The 20,987-nt window shown below is 47.0% G+C and overlaps 1 protein-coding gene across 1 annotated transcript in view; it reads left to right on the top strand.

Annotated features, from left to right (window-relative positions):
* Positions 1 to 20,987, top strand: part of TRIP12 (thyroid hormone receptor interactor 12) — a 470,187-nt gene that overhangs the window by 249,016 nt on the left and 200,184 nt on the right. Inside the window, 1 exon segment of the mRNA XM_030216098.1 lies at positions 1,390 to 1,508. Within this exon segment, the coding sequence (XP_030071958.1) occupies positions 1,390 to 1,508 (119 nt within the window).

Here is a 20,987-nt window from a genome sequence, read left to right as displayed (position 1 = left end):
AAAGAGTGCTGGCCTACTTTAAGAGATAAGTCAAATAACCAAGCTAATCTACTTTTCATGTACCGTGATGCAAACAGTCTGGAAATTCCAGTAGTTTAGAAAATGTTATCAATATTATGACATTTCTACAGCCTAGGAAGACTGCACTTAACATGTGTTATAAAGTCACATTTGCTGTGGTGATATGTGACATCTCTGGGGGAAAAGGGTGCCTAAGTCACCAGAAACAAAAATTGAAGTTTTTATGAACTCTAAAAGAGCAAAATGTTTGTAATACAGCAGTCCAAACGCCGTCCTTTTATGTGAAAAAATTAGTTACAGAAGTTCAAAGATGTACATTTTTCAGACTGCTTATGGACCCATGACATGAAAAACTGGCTATTCTCAACACTTTGGATTCACTACTTTAGTCACCTTTTCCCAGAGATGGTAACTGTTGCCATTCTTGATTCCTTTATGGTTCGAAGACTTGTGTAGAGATGCTATATGGTCATCAATGAATACCTTTGCATCTCACTTCTATCTGGACTAGTCCCAAAGAGAGCTTATTAGAAAAGCAGTTCTGCTTAATAGTCAGCTCCCCCCCAAATTGTCCAGAACCAGATCGTGCCTAGTGTAGCTGTTGGTTACAGGAGGCCCCACAACTGTGGCTGACTGTATCTTGCTGATTAATGGAGAAAACTTTTGCTCACCTATGACAGGAGTTTGCCATAGCAGGAGAAATGAGAGGTAAATCTTCTCACCTTTCTGAGGGGTTGATCCCTGTGTTACTTAAGGACAGATGGTACCAACAAGAAACTCTTGTGCATGTTTGGGGAAAATCTTGATTTTTCTGTGTTCTGAGAGCTGGACCACACTGATGTAAGTGAGTGATATCATCCACCAGTGTGACTTATATATCCTGCTATTCTTAGAGAATCCTAGTTACAGGTAAGCAAGCTGTTTTATAGGTCAAGTTCAATATATGATGAACTGCATATATAATAAGTCTAGTTGTTTATGTTATATGGGGAAGGAAAACATGGAATACCACAACACCACAATAGGCAGGCATGCCTAGTGTAGCACTTGGTTATTGGAGGCCCCACTATTGAAGCAAAAATAAACTAAACTTTCATAAAATGTTGTATAAAATTTGCTTCTCTGCTCTGTGAGGACAGCCTGCACATCTATGATTAGAATATGCATATGTTGCATCCTTACATTGTACCAGTGCATCACTTCTGCAAAGCCCTTTAAACCTTTGTTGTATATCTATCAATTTATAAACAAGATAGAAAATGTACTATAAAATCATTTTCATCAGTTATCTGAAAATTTGAAATGCTGCTCTTCATTTTGTGCTAGAAATCAAATGTAGTTATTAATTTTAATTTGCAACTTTTTTAGTCACATTGCTTCCATGCTGTCAAGTCAAGACCTCAAGATAGTAGTTGGAGCTATTCAAATGGCAGAAATATTGATGCAAAAGTTGCCCGACATTTTTAGTGTTTACTTCAGAAGAGAAGGTAATTGTTCCTCTTTATTTTTTAATTGGCGTAGGCTAATTATATCTTTATCTATATTGATATTGTGCACGCTTAAATGGACATCATTGTTTTGGCATGAATGTGGTAGCTTGGGCATTAAGGTAAAGGACTGTAGTACCCATTTTATTTGCAGTCTTCCACCACTTTGAGTATAGTTTTTATTTAGGGTGCATGTTTACATAAAACAAATTAGATCTATCAGCCTACTGTTGTGAGCTGAGACAATAAGAATTGTGGCTCTGTGCCAGTGATTGAGGACTAGAAAGGTATGAAAACGATGGAACATTAATGCGAGAGAGATCCTTGGTGGGGAAGTTTGCAAACCACTAGTCTATGTTGAACTTTTGGGAACACATTGGTGACTAAAGTTGAATCTGTATTTTAGTGTAATATAATTGAAATTGTGTATTCATAGCCGCTTATAATAGTGCTAAAAAATTTTACCACATTGCTTTGGCAAGCTGTGTCAGTTGAATGTAATCAGTCCAGCTACCTGTGTCTATTCATTTATTCATTATTTGATTTCTCCGAGGACAAGCAGGCTGCTTGTTCTCACTGATGGGTGACGTCCACGGCAGCCCCTCCAATCGGAATCTTCACTAGCAAAAGCCTTTGCTAGCCCTCGCGCGCCGATGCGCACCGCGCATGCGCGGCCGTCTTCCCACCCGAAACCGGCTCGTACCGGCCACTCTTCTTTTGTCCGCGCTCGGTACGGTCGTGTTTCGCCGTTCGTGCCCCGGAAAGTTGACCTCGCGCGTCGTTTTCGACTCGTTTCTTCTCAAAGTTTAAAAAGTGTTCGGGAAGAGCCTGTTTGGTTTTTTTTTCCTTCCCGTATTTCGAGCTTTTCGCCCCGGTAAGTTTTCTTTCGTCATCGGGGTAGGCCTCAGTTAGGCCTCGGTCGAAATTTTCTTCTCCCTATTTTTGTGGTGCCAATTTTCGTCATTTCGAGTTTTGATCTCGCCGGCGTGATTTTTCCGCCCATGACATCGAAGCCTTCCAGCGGCTTCAAGAAGTGCACCCAGTGCGCCCGGGTAATCTCGCTCACTGACAGGCACGCGTCGTGTCTTCAGTGTCTGGGGGCTGGGCACCGCCCTCAGGCCTGTAGTCTGTGTTCCCTTTTACAAAAGCGGACTCAGGTAGCGAGGTTAGCCCAGTGGAACATTTTGTTCTCGGGCTCTTCGTCAGCATCGGCACCGGGGGTATCGAGTGCATCGACGTCTTCAGCGTCCAGACCTTTATCCTCGGCTGCCAGTGCATCGAGTGCATCGGCCCTCTGCAGCGGCACTGAGACATCGGACGACTGTATCGACGTCGGTGGTACCGGGACCTCGTCTGCTGATGTCGTCGGACGGTGGTGCTTCGTCTGGAGTGCAGGTGAGGGCTGTCCATTCCCCTGCTGGTGGCGGTGAGCCTTCGGGTGGGTCTCCCCCTACCCTGAGGGCTCCTGCGGTACAGCCCCCCCGAGACCGACCTTCTTCGGCCTCGGCCCCGAGGAAAAGACGGCTGGATTCTACGTCCTCCTCGTCGGTGCCGGGAAGCTCCGGTGACATGTTTCGCAAGAAGTCGAAGAAGCATCGACACCGGTCCCCTTCCCGTGTCGGCACCGAGAGCTCTGGGTCGCCGAGGGAGTCGGCACCCAGCAGGCATCGGCACCGAGAGGACCGCTCACCCTCTGTCCAAGAGGTGTCGATGCGCTCCACTCTGGACAGCCCGGAACAGCCTCCACGCCCGGAACAGACTCTGACATCGACGCCTGCATCGACCTCCATGCCTTTTTCTGCAGCCGCTCTGAACGAGAGCCTCCTGGCCGTTCTCCCAGAGATCCTGGGAGAGCTCTTGCGCCCTTCCCCTCCGGTACCGGGGGTGCTTGCGCCACCGGTACCGTTGAGCGTGGTGCCGGCTGGTCCATCGCCCGGGGAGAGGTCTCCGGCGTCGGTGCCGCGTGCGGTACTGACTGCGGTCGCCTCCCAGGAAGGCTCCCCGACTACGTCGGCGGAGGGAGCTTCGCCGGTGCGGGCGAGGGAGTCTACCTCTCGACGCCCCCACCGTGGCCGTGGTTCCACGGAGTCGAGCCGGGCACGGTTGCAGACACAGGTTCGTGAACTTGTGTCTGACACCGAGGGTGAGGCCTCGTGGGAAGACGAAGGAGACATCAGATATTTCTCTGACGAGGAGTCTGAGGGTCTTCCTTCCGATCCCACTCCCTCTCCTGAAAGACAGCTTTCTCCTCCCGAGAGTCTGTCTTTCGCTTCCTTTGTCCGGGAGATGTCTACGGCCATCCCCTTCCTGGTGGTTTGTGGAGGACGAGCCCAGGGCTGAAATGTTTGAGCTCCTGGACTATCCTCCTCCACTTAAGGAAGCGTCCACAGTACCCATGCATCATGTCCTAAAAAAGACATTGCTGGCGAACTGGACCAAGCCTTTAACTAACCCCCACATTCCCAAGAAGATTGAGTCCCAGTACCGGATCCATGGGGACCCAGAGCTGATGCGAACTCAGTTGCCTCACGACTCTGGAGTTGTGGATTTGGCCCTAAAGAAGGCCAAGAGTTCTAGGGAGCATGCTTCGGCGCGCCCGGGCAAGGACTCTAGAACCTTAGACTCCTTTGGGAGGAAGGCCTACCATTCTTCAATGCTCGTGGCCAAAATTCAGTCTTACCAGCTCTACACGAGCATACACATGCGGAACAATGTGCGGCAGTTGGCGGGCTTGGTGGATGCGCTCCCCCCTGAGCAAGCCAAGCCATTTCAGGAGGTGGTCAGGCAGCTGAAGGCGTGCAGAAAATTCCTGGCCAGAGGGGTGTATGACACCTTTGATGTTGCGTCCAGGGCCGCTGCTCAAGGTGTGGTGATGCGCAGACTCTCATGGCTGCGTGCCTCCGACCTGGAGAATAGAATCCAGCAGCGGATTGCGGACTCGCCTTGCCGTGCGGATAACATTTTTGGAGAGAAAGTCGAGCAGGTGGTAGAGCAGCTCCACCAGCGGGACACCGCATTCGACAAGTTCTCCCGCCGGCAGCCTTCAGCCTCTACCTCTACAGGTAGAAGATTTTTCGGGGGAAGGAAGACTGTTCCCTACTCTTCTGGTAAGCGTAGGTACAATCCTCCTTCTCGACAGCCTGCGGCCCAGGCTAAGCCCCAGCGCGCTCGCTCTCAGCAGCGTGCGCCTCAGCAAGGCCCCTCGGCTCCCCAGCAAAAGCAAGGGACGAGCTTTTGACTGGCTCCAGCAGAGCATAGCCGACATCCAAGTGTCAGTGCCTGGCGACCTGCCAGTCGGAGGGAGGTTGAAAGCTTTTCACCAAAGGTGGCCTCTCATAACCTCCGATCAGTGGGTTCTCCAAATAGTCCGGCAAGGATACACCCTCAATTTGGCCTCAAAACCTCCAAATTGTCCTCCGGGAGCTCAGTCTTACAGCTTCCAGCACAAGCAGGTACTTGCAGAGGAACTCTCCGCCCTTCTCAGCGCCAATGCGGTCGAGCCCGTGCCATCCGGGCAAGAAGGGCTGGGATTCTATTCCAGGTACTTTCTTGTGGAAAAGAAAACGGGGGATGCGTCCCATCCTAGACCTAAGGGCCCTGAACAAACATCTGGTCAAAGAAAGGTTCAGGATGCTTTCCCTGGGCACCCTTCTTCCCATGATTCAGGAAAACGATTGGCTATGCTCTCTGGACTTGAAGGACGCCTACACTCACATCCTGATACTGCCAGCTCACAGACAGTATCTGCAATTTCAGCTGGGCACACGTCACTTCCAGTACTGTGTGCTACCCTTTGGGCTCGCCTCTGCGCCCAGAGTGTTCACAAAGTGCTTGGCTGTAGTAGCAGCGGCACTTCGCAGGCTGGGGGTGCACGTGTTCCCATATCTCGACGATTGGCTGGTGAAGAACACATCCGAGGCAGGAGCCCTGCAGTCCATGCAGATGACTATTCGCCTCCTGGAGCTACTGGGGTTTGTGATAAATTATCCAAAGTCCCATCTTCTCCCAGTGCAGAAACTCGAATTCATAGGAGCTCTGCTGGATTCTCGGACGGCTCGCGCCTATCTCCCAGAGGCGAGGGCCAACAACTTGTTGTCCCTCGTCTCGCGGGTGCGAGCGTCACAGCAGATCACAGCTCGGCAGATGTTGAGATTGCTGGGCCACATGGCCTCCACAGTCCATGTGACTCCCATGGCCCGCCTTCACATGAGATCTGCTCAATGGACCCTAGCTTCCCAGTGGTTTCAGGCTGCTGGGGATCTAGAGGATGTGATCCACCTGTCCACAAGTTTTCTCAAATCCCTGTATTGGTGGACGATTTGGTCCATTTTGACTCTGGGACGTCCTTTCCAAATTCCTCAGCCACAAAAAGTGCTGACCACAGATGCGTCTCTCCGGGGATGGGGAGCTCATGTCGATGGGCTTCACACCCAAGGAAGCTGGTCCCTCCAGGAACGCGATCTGCAGATCAATCTTCTGGAGTTGCGAGCGATCTGGAACGCTCTGAAGGCTTTCAGAGATCGGCTGTCCCACCAAATTATCCAAATTCAGACAGACAACCAGGTTGCCATGTATTACATCAACAAGCAGGGGGGCACCGGATCTCGCCCCCTGTGTCAGGAAGCCGTCAGCATGTGGCTCTGGGCTCGCCGTCACGGCATGGTGCTCCAATCCACATATCTGGCAGGCGTAAACAACAGTCTGGCCGACAGGTTGAGCAGGATTATGCAACCTCACGAGTGGTCGCTCAATTCCCGTGTAGTGCGACAGATCTTCCAGGTGTGGGGCACCCCCTTGGTAGATCTCTTTGCATCTCGAGCCAACCACAAAGTCCCTCAGTTCTGTTCCAGGCTTCAGGCCCATGGCAGACTGGCATCGGATGCCTTCCTCCTGGACTGGGGGGAGGGTCTGCTGTATGCTTATCCTCCCATACCTCTGGTGGGGAAGACTTTGTTGAAACTCAAGCAAGACCGAGGCACCATGATTCTGATTGCTCCTTTTTGGCCGCGTCAGATCTGGTTCCCTCTTCTTCTGGAGTTGTCCTCCGAAGAACCCTGGAGATTGGAGTGTTTTCTGACCCTCATCACGCAGGACGAAGGGGCGCTTCTGCATCCCAGCCTCCGGTCCCTGGCTCTCACGGCCTGGATGTTGAGAGCGTAGACTTTGCCTCTTTGGGTCTGTCAGAGGGTGTCTCCCGCATCTTGCTTGCTTCCAGGAAAGATTCCACTAAGAGGAGTTACTTCTTTCTATGGAGGAGGTTTGCCGTCTGGTGTGACAGCAAGGCCCTAGATCCTCGTTCTTGTCCTACACAGACCCTGCTTGAATACCTTCTGCACTTGTCTGAGTCTGGCCTCAAGACCAACTCTGTAAGGGTTCACCTTAGCGCAATCAGTGCATACCATTACTGTGTGGAAGGTAAGCCGATCTCAGGACAGCCTTTAGTTCGCTTCATGAGAGGTTTGCTTTTGTCAAAGCCCCCCCGTCAAACCTCCTACAGTGTCATGGGATCTCAATGTCGTTCTCACCCAGCTGATGAAACCTCCTTTTGAGCCACTGAATTCCTGCCATCTGAAGTACTTGACCTGGAAGGTCATTTTCTAGGTGGCAGTTACTTCAGCTCGTAGAGTCAGTGAACTTCAGGCCCTGGTAGCCCAGGCCCCTTACACCAAATTTCATCATAACAGAGTAGTCCTCCGCACTCACCCTAAGTTCTTGCCAAAGGTTGTGTCGGAGTTCCATCTGAACCAGTCAATTGTCTTGACAACATTCTTTCCCCGTCCTCATTCCTGCCCTGCTGAACGTCAGCTGCACACATTGGACTGCAAGAGAGCATTGGCCTTCTATCTGGAGCGGACACAGCCCAACAGACAGTCCGCCCAATTGTTTGTTTCTTTTGATCCCAACAGGAGGGGAGTGGCTGTAGGAAAACGCACCAAATCCAATTGGCTAGCAGATTGCATTTCCTTCACTTACGCCCAGGCTGGGCTGGCTCTTGAGGGTCATGTCACGGCTCATAATGTTAGAGCCATGGCAGCGTCGGTAGCCCACTTGAAGTCAGCCACTATTGAAGAGATTTGCAAAGCTGCGACGTGGTCATCTGTCCACACATTCACATCTCATTACTGCCTGCAGCAGGATACCCGACGCGACAGTCGGTTCGGGCAGTCAGTGTTTCAGAATCTGTTCGGGGTTTAGAATCCAACTCCACCCCCCTAGGCCCATGTTTGTTCTGTTCCAGGCTGCACTCTCAGTTAGTTGGTAAATTTTTTAGGTCAATCTCAGATATGTCCTCACCATTGCGAGGCCCAATTGACCATGGTTGTTGTTTTGAGTGAGCCTGGGAGCTAGGGATACCCCATCAGTGAGAACAAGCAGCCTGCTTGTCCTCGGAGAAAGCGAATGCTACATACCTGTAGAAGGTATTCTCCGAGGACAGCAGGCTGATTGTTCTCACAAACCCGCCCGCCTCCCCTTTGGAGTTGTGTCTTGCTACATATGAGACTGGCCGGCACGAGCCGGTTTCGGGCGGGAAGACGGCCGTGCATGCGCGGTGCGCATCGGCGCGCGAGGGCTAGCAAAGGCTTTTGCTATTGAAGATTCCGATTGGAGGGGCTGCCGTGGACGTCACCCATCAGTGAGAACAATCAGCCTGCTGTCCTCGGAGAATACCTTCTACGGGTATGTAGCATTCGCTGTACTGCTATTAGCAATAAAACATCATAGTGGTATAGGATACCTGTAGAATCTTAACACTAACAATAAAGCAATAAACAACATCATAACACAAGGCCAGGGGCCACTGGCGGCCCTTGAGGATCCCTAGTGCAGGCCCCACCGTCATCCCTTTTTTTTTTACCCCTGGGCAGCAGAAAGAAAGCCTTAAGTCAACCCATAGCATTAGGGCAAAGAACTGTTTTACTCCTTCCTCACCCAGTGCTGCCCCCTCCCTTTCTGGCTTGGTTCACTAGGTCACTGTGATATCCAGCATCACAGGCACAATGGACTCAGAATCTGTGTATTGTGTGGGCTGTGCTTCAGGCTATGTTTGCTCTGAAATTGCTCCTGCAACTAATATCCAAGCCTTGCTGGAGAACCTGTGGCTGCTGCACCTTAAGGGAGTGAAAGAAGAGTTTGCACAAATATCCCTGTGCCCTTCACAGTTCTACTTGTAAGTGAATGGTAGTGGTTGTGTTTTTCAGATTTTTAATGCAGTTTAGTTGAAGGTGTTGGTCATTTTCAGGTGACAGTATAATTTTGTGCCATTAAGTAAGAAAGCATTTTGTGTTATACAATACATTTAGTCTATAAATCATTTTTTACAGTCTGTCGAAATATGCTTGCCAGTTTCTTACCAGCCCAGTCACATCACCGTTTGTTATAGCATGTACAGTTTCATTAAAAAAAAAAAAGTGCTGGTGGAAGGGGCTGGGAACCAAAAAGTGGAATACTGGCGATAATGTTGTGGTGGGGGGGGGGGGGGTGGAGTCAGAACAGAGGGTAATAGCACATGGTGAGGTGTTTTCAGAGAGGCTAGAGGCACAGGATAGGGAGAATTTGAGAAAGAGAGAGACTGATCACATTTGGGTGGAGAGAGGGGGCTGCTGAGAGAGAGAGACTACTGCAGATATGCCATCGGCAGACACGGATTAGCAGCATCACAGCACTTGTGTCGGGGGTGATCCCAGAGAACTAGTGCAAATGTGGTCCCTCTCCACAAAAGCACAAGTAAGGAATGGGAACCACAGATTAGTAAGTGTGACTTCTGTAGTAAGTAAATTAATGAAAATGCTTTTAAATGATTTAATTGATCTGTCATCCAGAAATTCTTTGATAACTGCTCGATCCTACCTTAATCTACACTATCCAAGCTGCAAGTCAGTTAAATATAAACTGCTTTTTTCATCATCTTTCTCCTACGTCAGCCCAAAGTCCTGGACTGTTCTACCAAGGCATCTAAAGGAGATTGACGATCACCAGCTATTCAAGAAATCTTTAAAAATATTTTTTTCGAGAGAGCTTATTCTACCAATTAACGCTTATTCCCTGCCTACCTCAATTTGTCTAAACCCATTTACTACTCCAACCTATTCAAGCATCCTTGTATAATCCTCCTGTACTTTCCCGTCTTTCTGACTTGTCATGTCATTACTCTCATTGCATTGTAACCTTTTGTAACATTGTAAGCCACATTGTGCTCGCTCTAGTGGGAAAATGTGGGATATAAATGTACCGCAAATAAATAAAACAGAGAATAGTAAAGTTTTTGGAATCCAAAAGATTACAAGACCCGAGGCAACATGGTTTCGCTAGAGGCAGGTCTTGTCAGACAAATCTGATTAATTTCTTTGACTAGGTGACCAAAGAGTTGTATCTAAGGAGAGCGTTACATGTGGTTATTTCTTTTTATTCTTTAATAAAATTATTTAAATATAAAATCAGAATGAGGCTTATGCAGTGGGATCCAACAGAGCTATTGAGGATGAGGACAGAGCTCGCAGGAAATTTGTCCCTGTGTCATTCTCTACTCTGCACGTAATGTAAAACCATACTTTTTAATAATGGTTCCCTTTCCTTGAACACAGTTCAGTAACTGTTCTAAATGTAGGTTATCAGTTTTATGATTATTTTCCATGTTAGAGCTTTTGCCCATTTTAGGGTTTCTTGTAGTTTACATATATCAGCCATATTAGCAGTTAATAACAGATGAGGGTATCCCACTTTATATGGAGAATGAACCTGAAGAGTTAACAGGCTCAGCAAGACCTGGGCTCTAGAAGAAGCTGGATAGCAGTAATTTTTATGGATCAGGAAATCACTTTCTATCAATGAATTTGAATCAGTGTTTGTGCATCTGTCACGAAACGCCTAGCCCACCCTCCTTGGGTTACCCTGCAGCCACTTAGAGGGTCTATCCCCAGCACAGCTCAGGTCCGGCTATACCTGCCACTTGTGCTCTACACTAGCTCCCTCCTCCCACCGACAGGGTCACAACCACCTCTGGGCGAATCTCCCATTCTCAAATTATCCCCAGTGTTTTCTAGGTTACTGAGGCCACACTCCCAGTGGTTCCCAGAAAGCACTCACAGACCCAACAGACAGGTTCTTTATCAATCCAGACAGGCAGAGTCAACAAACTGAAAATTGTTTATTGTCTTAAAAATTGAACAGTGAAACAGAAAAAGTGCAATCAGCAAACAATAATGAGTAACTGAAATATGGATCAATTATAAAACTATCTAAACATTTGTTTACTTTCTAAAAAGTACCTGGGGAGATCAGGAAATATTTTGCTCACAGATTATCAAATATAACTGATCACAGGTCCTCAGCAAAGAGATCGGTTTCTCTTTTCTCCTGGGCTAAGACTGGGGAAAAAGCCAGTAAAACCTAAATGAAAATGAACTCCTGGGCCAACAGAGCCCAGAACAACAATCTTTGAAAGTATACTGTAGACTGCCTATCTAAAAGGCTTAAACAAAGAAAACAGCCTTGGTTCTGCAGCAGCTTCAAAACATAAACATGCACCACCTGCTGGCCAAAGTAGGGAAATACACTTCAGGAAATACCCTATACATTTTATAGGCTTAAAACACACTGTTCTGTCACAGTATCACACTGTAGGAAGAATTCACTGCCCCTTGGCATACCAGTACATGTTTGAGGATTCTGACTTGTATGTAATAGCAGCTACATAAAATAGAACTGCAAATTGAATTACATCTGCTTGTTTCATGTATTATTGCCTCCCACTCAACATCAGTAATTATCTGCCCACTCTCTTTCCCAGTCATTTTTATTGCATTTCCTGAGTCGGTCATCTGTATCTTCAAATAACATCTGGTTAGTCTGTAATATTAGACTTACTACAAAATGAGTTACTGTTAATACTGGCAGTACCATCATCTTTCTGCCGTAGCCTGTTTTTTGAGGTATTTAAAAAAAAAAAAAAAGTGTTTGTGTGGCATAAGGGCAACAAGATAAATAACTATAAGCAGAACAAAAGCTTGCTGTCTAGACACTTTCAAAATCTGTTAACGTAAAGTGTTTAATAATTGTTTACTATCTAAGGGACCCTTCTACTAAGGTGCATCAAGCTGCTAATGTGGGGTTTTCAGCACAGTAGACAGTACAGACCCACGTGCCTGTGTGTTAAACCTCATGTTTGCTGCCTAATGTGGAAGTGGGATGGATCAGGGTGTAACGAGGTTGAGCAGAGGTGTGGCCTGCTGTGATAGTTAGCACTTGGATCTTTGTTTGCTGATAGCACAGTCAAACTTACTGCCATCTCAAGAGGAGGCGGTAGGTGCAGTTGCACTATTGGCATGTTGCAGCCTCCCTCTGATCCCCAACCCCAGAGCAAGCCTCTTACCCTGACATCCAAACCTTTCCCTTTCAGACCTCAACTGGTAAGTCCTGGAGTTTGGGGTGGGGGAGGGCAGGGTTTGGATGTCGGAGGCTGGGTCTTGCTCTCAGATTGGGAATTGGGCTGGGGGGCTTGCTCTGGTTGGGGATTGGGAAGAGGTACCCAAGACCTGATGCTGATGTCAGGTTGAGACAGGCAGAGACCCAGACTTTCCTTTTGCAGTGCTTTTCAGGGTCTGCTTGAGTGCTCCCGGTATTCTGTCTGAGCCAAAGGTATTCTCTGAAGAGGGTTCAACTGGCTTACCATCACACCTGTCTCCTTCGTGTGAGAAAAAAAGTCCCCACCAAGGAACTGATTCATTGATTTTGTTTGTGAAATGGCTGTGGCTGTTCCAACTAACTTGAGAGAGAGGAGGAACCCAAGACCAGAAGCATTGGACATTCTCCAGTTCTTCCCCCACCCCCCCTATCTTTTATCAATAAGGTTGATTCTATATAGAGAGTCCAGAAGGCTCCTGGATTCAAGAAACAGCATCTTCCTCAGCATTCCATTCTAGTTGAATCCGTTCTCAAAAGAGCCAAAAGTTCCATGATGCACACTCGTATGCTCCTGGGGAGAGAGCTCAGACATTGGAGTCGTTTGGGAGAAAGATGTTTCAGAATGTTATGTTCACTGCCCACATTGCTGCTTACCAGCTCTTCATGGACATATACTTATGAAATGTGCACAATGCTGGGGAGTTTTCATAGACTGTGCCTCAAGAAGATGGCTGAGCAATTTCTTTCCCTCTTGTGCAAAGGGAAGGAGCATGAGAAATACATTGTTCAAGCAACATATGATCTTTTTGATACAGCATCAAAGCTGCATCTCTGGGTATTGGGGCCCAGACACTCGCATGATTCCTGGGCTTTAGACCTCAGGTGATACGTGCATGAAAAACTTCCTGAAAACATAGAAACAGAGAGAAATGATATGCTTTCTGATGTAAAGGTTCAAGAGGCTGCTTCAGTTATTAGGCAATGCAGTGGTACCTTTTTTTTTTTTTTTTTTTTTAATTTCAAGAAGTCTTTATTGAATGTTAAATTCAACACAGAAAGCAACACACCATTCCTTCCTTACAAAATGTTATCAATAAGAATAAGATGATACAGTTCCTTTCTTCACTATACAAGATACTAACATTTTGCATACAACAATATTGAACACTTGAACTTCAACATTTTTAGAGTTTTTTAGAGAGATTAATTCCCCCTACCTCCCCCCCTCCCATCCCTCCCCCCACCCCCTTCAAAAGTATGGCTCAGCGTTCTCCTGTCCACAGGGTCTAGATATCCCTCACCATTCATTATGGGTACTGTTCCAAGAAGGTACCCCAAACAGCTTGCCATTGATTCAGCTTGCGTTTACGTTCTGCTAATAACCTTTCCATTTCACAAACCTATTTCAACTTTGAAATCCATCTCTTGATGGAGGGTACACCCTTCTGCTTCCAATGAGAGGCTAAGACCTGTCTAGCTACTCCGGTCGCCATTCTCACCAGAATCTGTTGGCTAGGTGTTAACCCTCCTACCTTAACAGAGAACAGAAAAATTTCTGGGGCCCACCTAAAGGTATTTCCTACCCATCTCTGCAGTCTACTATGTACTGTTTTCCAATACGCTTTAATTTTGCCACATGTCCCCCACATATGTCCCATTGTTCCTTTTTGACCACATCCTCTCCAACACAGTCCTGAGCCTGCTGGATATATTCTTTGGAGGTGTGCTGGAGTGAGGTACCAGCGAAACAGTACTTTTACTGCGTTCTCTTTTAGCGGTACATGTACCGACACGCCACCTGCCCCCTTTTCAATCCTTTCCCAATCTTTTTCCCCCAGGGCCATTCCCAGCTCGCTATTCCAGCTCTTTCTGTGGAGGCAATAGCGAGGAGCTTGTGCACTGACGCATTTATATAATCGGCTAATCAGTCCACCATAAGACTCACTCCCCACGCAGATATCCTCCAGACTAGACCTTTCCCGCTTTATGACCCCTCTCACTGCCTCTGTTTTGAGAAAGTGGGTCAACTGAATGTATGCGTAGGTGTCCTCCTCCAATTCAGGATATTGTGATTGCAAACTTTGGAATGGGAGTATTTGCTCTGCTTCAAACATTTGGCCCCAATTTCTTAGACCTATGGCATACCATCGAGTAAATATCCCCGGTGTAGTTCCAGGCATAAAAAGTGGATTATATGCTATTGGAGATAAACTAGTGAGAGTGCATTTCTTCTGAGGGAAGAGACTATCCCAGTAGTAGAGGGTTACCCCAATGGAAGGACATTCACCCACCCCTAGTGCCCTAAATGGTTTTGGGATCCACATTAGCGCTCCTAGAGGTGTTTGCCCCAATGAGTATTGCTCCAGTTGGACCCATTGCCTATCTGGGTATTCTTGGTACCACTCAACCGCTACTTTCCCTTGGGCCGCCCTATAGTACCACATGAGGTTCGGGACCCCCAACCCCCCCCTTTCGTTTATCTTGGTATAGTAAAGTACGCGATAAGCGTGGTCGCTTTCCTGCCCAGACGAACCGCATTATTTTATCCTGCAGCGTTGTTAAATATCGTCTGGGCATTAATACAGGCAGCGCTTGAAAGAGGTAGAGCAAACGAGGTAACACGTTCATTTTAACTATAGCTATCCGTCCAAACCATGAAAACACCATGTCCCCCCAGCGTTCTAGGTCCACCACAATGTCCCGCCCTAGTCTTTTATAGTTAGCTTGAAAATGTTCCGATGATTCAGAGGTCAAATTAACCCCCAGGTATCGTATATACTTAGAGGCCCACCGAAATGGAAAATAAGTCTTTAAAGAGTCCATATCCGGAGCCGGCAGCGTAATGTTAAGGGCTTCCGATTTGTTCATATTGACTTTGAACCCTGACAATGCTGAATATTCTTCAATAGTACGCAAAAGGTTAGGAAACGATGTCAGTGGTCTAGTAATGAACAACAAAACGTCATCCGCAAAAAGAGCCAACTTGTGAGCCCTGCCATCTATGGCCAAACCGAAGATACCCGGTTCTGACCGTATCCGAGATGCAAGAGGCTCCATTACCATTGCGAATAATAAAGGAGACAAAGGGCAGCCCTGCCGAGTTCCTCTGTGAAGAGCAAATAGCCCTGAGTTGCCCCCATTGACTCTCACACATGCCCTTGGAGACTCATAAAATGCTTGTATCCAGCCTCTAAACCGACTCCCAAACCCTAACACCTCTAATGTCTTATACATGAATGGCCAATGTACCCTGTCAAAAGCCTTTTCGGCATCTAAACTGAGAAGACACAATGGCCGCTGGCTTCGCTTGGCCAAGTATATAAGGTCTAGTACTCTTCTAATGTTGTCCATAGCCTTACGGTGCGCGACAAAGCCCACCTGATCAGGGTGAATTAATACTGGAAGCACCGGGGCCAACCTATTGGCCAAAACTTTGGCCAAAATTTTGACATCGGAGTTCAATACTGAAATAGGCCTGTAGGAGCCACATTCAGAGTGGTCTTTGTCCGGCTTAGGCAAGACCGCTATCCATGCCTCTTTCATAGAATGAGGCAGTATCTCCCCCCTTCCCACCAGATTGAATAAGTTTGCTAATAGTGGTGCCAGTTCTTTAGCAAACATCTTGTAAAATTCATTTGGGAGCCCGTCCAAACCCGGGGACTTACAAGATGGCAAGCCACTAATAGCTTCCTGTATTTCTAATGGTGTAACAGGACTGTCTAGTTGGGCCTGCTGCTGGAGAGTCAATGGTGAGAGGTCACTGTCCGCCAAGTACTCCTCCACAGAGTCCTCGGCAGGGTGTATCTCCTGGTCGTACAAAGCTTGATAAAAATCCCTAAAACGTTTACGAATTTCTTCTGAGGTACGTATCAGGCCTCCCTCCCCATCGCGTATCTGTGTGATTGTACGGTCTACTTTCTGCCTTCGTAGCTTTATGGCCAGAAGGCGACCTGCCTTATTTGTGTGTTCATAGGACCCCATCCTCTGTCTATTGTGCAAATGGCTCAGCTGTTCCGAGTAAATGGAATCCAGCAGCATTCTCTGATCTTTCAGTTCTTGTAAGATCTGCCGGGAACCATTTGCTTTGTGTTGTGCCTCCAGATTGTGTATACGGCCCATACACCCCCTAATCTGAGCTTTGCACGTTCTAGATCTCTTACTAGCTAGTTTCAAAAAATATCCCCTAGTGACGGCTTTCATCACATCCCATACCACACTGAGATCCGACCCAGATTCCTTATTGAACTCCAAGTATTCGTGTAATACCGCTCTATACCCCTCAGCCACCTCCCCTTCCTGTAATAAACTGGTGTTAAGTGTCCATCTCTTATCCTTATATTCTACCTTTATTTTCGGAAGTACCACCCAAACTGGAGCATGATCGGATAAAGTTTTACTGCCTATTGCTGCTGTGGGCAGTGGTACCTTTTAAGACTCTTTCCAGGCTTACATCTGACCCAGCCTCCCCTTCCAGGAGGTGCCAAAGTAGAAAGCAAAAGCATAAGTAACTTCCCCCTTCCCACTCTTCCAAAACAAGATGGAGTTCTTGCTCACCCTGGAGAGTAGAGGGCTCAGAATACCCAACTACTTTCACAGCCAAAACCAGGCACAGGGTTTTGACTGCTTCCATGAAATCATGACCAGTGTACCAGGATACATGTTAGATAACCTGCATGTGGAAAGGAGACTAATGGTTTTTTCACAGATCATGGACCTTTTATTTATGTAGTGCTGAACCCTTCAAAATACTTGAGTTTTTCAGTGTCAGTGCTAACACGCTGCCTGGATCAACCTAGATTCTTTCTTTTGCTACATCCCATCCTCGTATAAACAGGAAATTACATCAGAGGGGCAGGATGCGGCAGAGGGGAAGTATCCCAGGTCAGTCCAGGCCAAGGAGGTTTAATAGACAGGAGACCAAATGACGTCAAAATGTTGAAACCAATTAGGTCAATTTAAGTTTCCCCTTTTCCGCACAACCGTCATCCCCATACACTCAAAACAAAGCAAATAAACCTATGAGTTGCTGTATCCAAGTTGTCGTTATTTAATGCTGGTAGCATTTTATTATCTCACTATATTTTCAAACATGCTGGCATGTGCAATATACGGATCTGTACATCTGCTGTCTGGAATTTTGGAAGATAGAAATAAGGAAATAAAAATTAAATTTTGGATGTACTCCATAAAAGTTGTTTACTTTTGCAATATGATGGATGCTTGTTCTGGTGTGTGCATGTGATAATCTTTGAATAACTGCCTATACTAATGGCTATGGATTTCTGAACATGTGGTATCATTAAAGGAAAAAATTTTAAATGCCCAGTTGGGTATATAAGCAAATCTCAACTTTGTTAAATGTTTCAGACATAACCATCTATTTGTTCCCATGATATAACTGGAATTATTCTGTCTCACTGTATTTTCAAATGGTAAGCCATATTGAACCCGACTTTGCTTGGGATAATGTGTGATATAAATGTAAAAAAAAAAACCCAAAATGCTTTATCCCCCACCTTTTAAGACACTGCCTACCTACTGGATAGTGATGGCACAAGGAAAGCAAGTTTGGTCCAGTGAAGACTAACTCATCCTGTTCCTTAGCTGTGCCCTAGTATTACCATAATGCAACCATACCATTTCTCTGTGGTTATGCTTTACTAATAAGTTAAAAGATAACTGGATTTCTTGAAAGGATTATATAAACTTAGGATGAATGACCAGGGGCACAAACATACTTATTTATTCAATATCACAATTCTTCATGCACATCCACAAAACAACCTTTTAGGGTGGATAGTGTTCAAAATGAACTCCTTTTATTATCGACCAGATAGAGATAAGAATTTTCAGTTTTGGCACAGTATAAGTTATCACAAGAACAAAATATAAGAAAACAATGGGCTACATTTTTTATTTATTTATTTTATTTTTGTTAGATTTGTACCCCGTGCTTTCCCACTCATGGCAGGCTCAATGCGGTGGGCAATGGAGGGTTAAGTGACTTGCCCAGAGTCACAAGGAGCTGCCTGTGCCGGGAATCGAACTCAGTTCCCCAGGACCAAAGTCCACCACCCTAACCACTAGGCCACTCCTCCACTACATTAGGGGCTTATAGGCCATTTATGTTTAAACAAAAGAGATCTGCGTGAAACAATATATTATTATATTATTAATTCTACTTTCTTTTTATTTCAATATATTTCATCATCATTATAACACGAGGCTTCCCAAGGCAGATTACAACAACAGTTAAGATGAACCCATCAGGAAACAGGGTATCCTCACTGAAATTTGGCCATCTGTATTGTATACAGTGTATTTATTTAGTTAGTTTTTAGAAAAATGAGCACAAAATAGAGTTTAAAATTGCTGTTTCTACCAGCTATAATAATTTTAATTTTTTAGTGATATTCAATTGTTTTATGATATTTATAGTTACATATGGGAAGCTTTCAAATAAATTAAAAAGCTGTCCAATAAGTAAAACAAAAATAAGATAAAATCTTTTGTCCTTCACCTTTTAAGGCACTGCCTATCCAATTGAAACAGCTTTAGACAGATGGACCAACAATAAAGGATGACAATGTGGATGCAGCAACTCATAGGTTTGCTTGCTTTGTTTGAGTGTACTAGAGATGACGGCTGCGCGGGGGAGTGGAAACAGAGATTAACCAGATTGTCTTCCTTGCTTACAGTGGACTAGATAGGCTCACTTCCACTCCTGTCTATTAAAACTCCTTGGTCCAGTCAGTGAGTTACTACTGCTGCTGCTGAAGAACTCAGGTTTCATGGACTGTGGGTGGGGTGAGAGGATATGAGAGAGAGGAACTGGATCCATGGCAGGAGAGGAGAGGAATGAAGGGAGAGACATGCTACATTACAGAAATTAAAAAATAAAAATCCTGTGTGTCAGCCCTGCGACACAACAGTTGAGAGCCACTGTCCTAAGGTATTGCCAGAGTTCCTTCTTAATCAATCCAGTGTCCTTCCAGCATTTTTTCCCAGGCCTCAAAAAAGTGAAAGCACACTGCACACTTTGTTTTGCAACGGGGCTGGAGCAACACTGTAAGCGCGGTAAGCATGGCAGGGATCGCCGACCTCTGGAGGGCACCACAAGCCATGCTTACAGCCGCCGGGTGGCTCATAGTTACAGTTCCAGCCCCAGCAGCAGGCAGCTCTCGGTCCCCACCTGACCACCCTCAGCTCCCCAACAGCCATCCTTTTGTTCCTGCCACCCTGCATTTAAATCTTTTATTTTACCTCAAGTCGCAGTGGCAGCAGCAGTGAAAGCAGCAGGCTCGCTTCCAGCCTTTCCTTCCCTATGTGTCCTGCCCTTGCGGAAACAGGAAATTACATCAATGGAAGGTGGGACACAGGGAAGGCTGGAGGTGAGCCTGTTGCTTTCACTGCCACCGCCACTACAGCTTGAGGTAAAATAAAAGATTTAAAAAGCCAGGGTGGTTGGAATGAAAAGGGGGACTTTGCAGAGAAGAGGGACGGGCAGCTGGGGTTAGAACTGGAACTCGACTGAAAAGGAGGGCAGATGGGGGCTGGGGTGAGTCACTGGACATGGATGGGAGGGAAGGATAGGGGGCAAAGGAGAGTCATTGGACATGGATGGGGAGAGGGCAGGGGAGAGGAGGATTGCTGGATATGGAGGGGAGGGAGGATAAGGGGCAAAGGAGAAATGCTGGACATGGAGGGGAGGACAGAGGAGAATCACTGGACATGGAAGGGAGGGCAAAGTGAGAGGAGAATCGCTGGACATGGAGGGGAGGATGGGGGAGAGGAGAAATGCTGGACATGGATGGGAGGGGAGGGCAGGGGAGAGGAGAATCGCTGGACATGGATGGGAGGGGAGGATGGGGGCAAAGGAAGAAACCGCTGGACATGGATGGGAAGGGATGACTGGAGAATTGCTGGACATGGAGGGATGGAAAGGGGCAGGGGAGAAAGAGTTGGCTGGACATGGAGGGGGGGGGAGGGCAGGGGAGAGAAAGTTGGCTGGACATGGAGGGAGGGAGGGGGAGGGCAGGGGAGAGAGGATATTTGCTGGACATGGATGGAGGGGAGGGCAGGAGAAATGTTGGATGAATAGAGGGGAGGGAAGACAAGAAGGAGATGCACATGGATGGATGGGAGAGGAGGGAAGACGGAGGAAGGAGGTGCACATAGATGGAAGGAAGAGGAGAAATGCTGGATATGGATGGAGGAGAGGGAGGACAGAAGGAGATGCACATGGATGGTGAATATAGACAAAAACTGGATCCACTCTATACCTCCTCCAGTCATGTCTGCGGAGGACCCAGATTTACTTATGGATGTAAGGCAAGAAATGAAGAAGAAAGGAGGAGGTTAAAGAAATAAATGGAAAGGAAGCCCTGGAAACGGAGTTAAGAGAACAGATAAAGAGCAGCAGAATCAGCAACTGGGCTCAACATGATCAGAAAAACAGTCACCTGACAAAGATAGAAAAAAAATCATTTTATTTTCATTTTAGTGTTTGGAATATGTCCAATTTGAGAATTTACATCTGCTGTCTGTCTTCACAATATTAGCAACTAGTAAAAAAGGCCTGTTTCTGACACAAATGAAACGGGCGCTAGCAAGGTTTTCCTTGGAGTGTGTGTGTGAGTGACTGTGTGAGAGAGAGAGTGAATGTGTGTGTGTGTGTCTCAGAGAGAGAGTGAGACTGGGTGCGAGTGTGTCTGTGAGAGAGACTGAGAATGAGTGTGTGTGCCAGGGTCCCCCCCCTCTGAGTTTCAGGCTAGTTGGGCTCAGGGACCTCGGCCACTCACCGTGTGTTGGGCATCGGGAGTTGCTGTCGCCTGCACTATTCGTCCGTTGTCTCTGTCTCCATGGACGTGTGTGTGGTTCTCGATTTATTTTTTGTTTTCTCAGATGCAGCGGTTCCAGGAGTTTTCTATGCCCCCGTGGCTAGGGCAAGCTTGTTCAGGGTGGCAGTGGCTTGTGCGCTGGTGCCGGGGCTCTGCCCTCCGCCCGGGATCCTCCGCCACCAGCTCCTGCCGCGACTGTCCTGCACCCCTCCGCCTCCAGCCGCTGCAGAGGCCAAGT

Source organism: Microcaecilia unicolor, chromosome 10 (genome assembly GCF_901765095.1).
Source record: "Microcaecilia unicolor chromosome 10, aMicUni1.1, whole genome shotgun sequence".
NCBI classification, from domain to species: domain Eukaryota; kingdom Metazoa; phylum Chordata; class Amphibia; order Gymnophiona; family Siphonopidae; genus Microcaecilia; species Microcaecilia unicolor.
The sequence above is the reverse complement of the archived record's forward strand: the minus strand, read 5'-3'. Positions and strand labels throughout refer to the sequence as shown.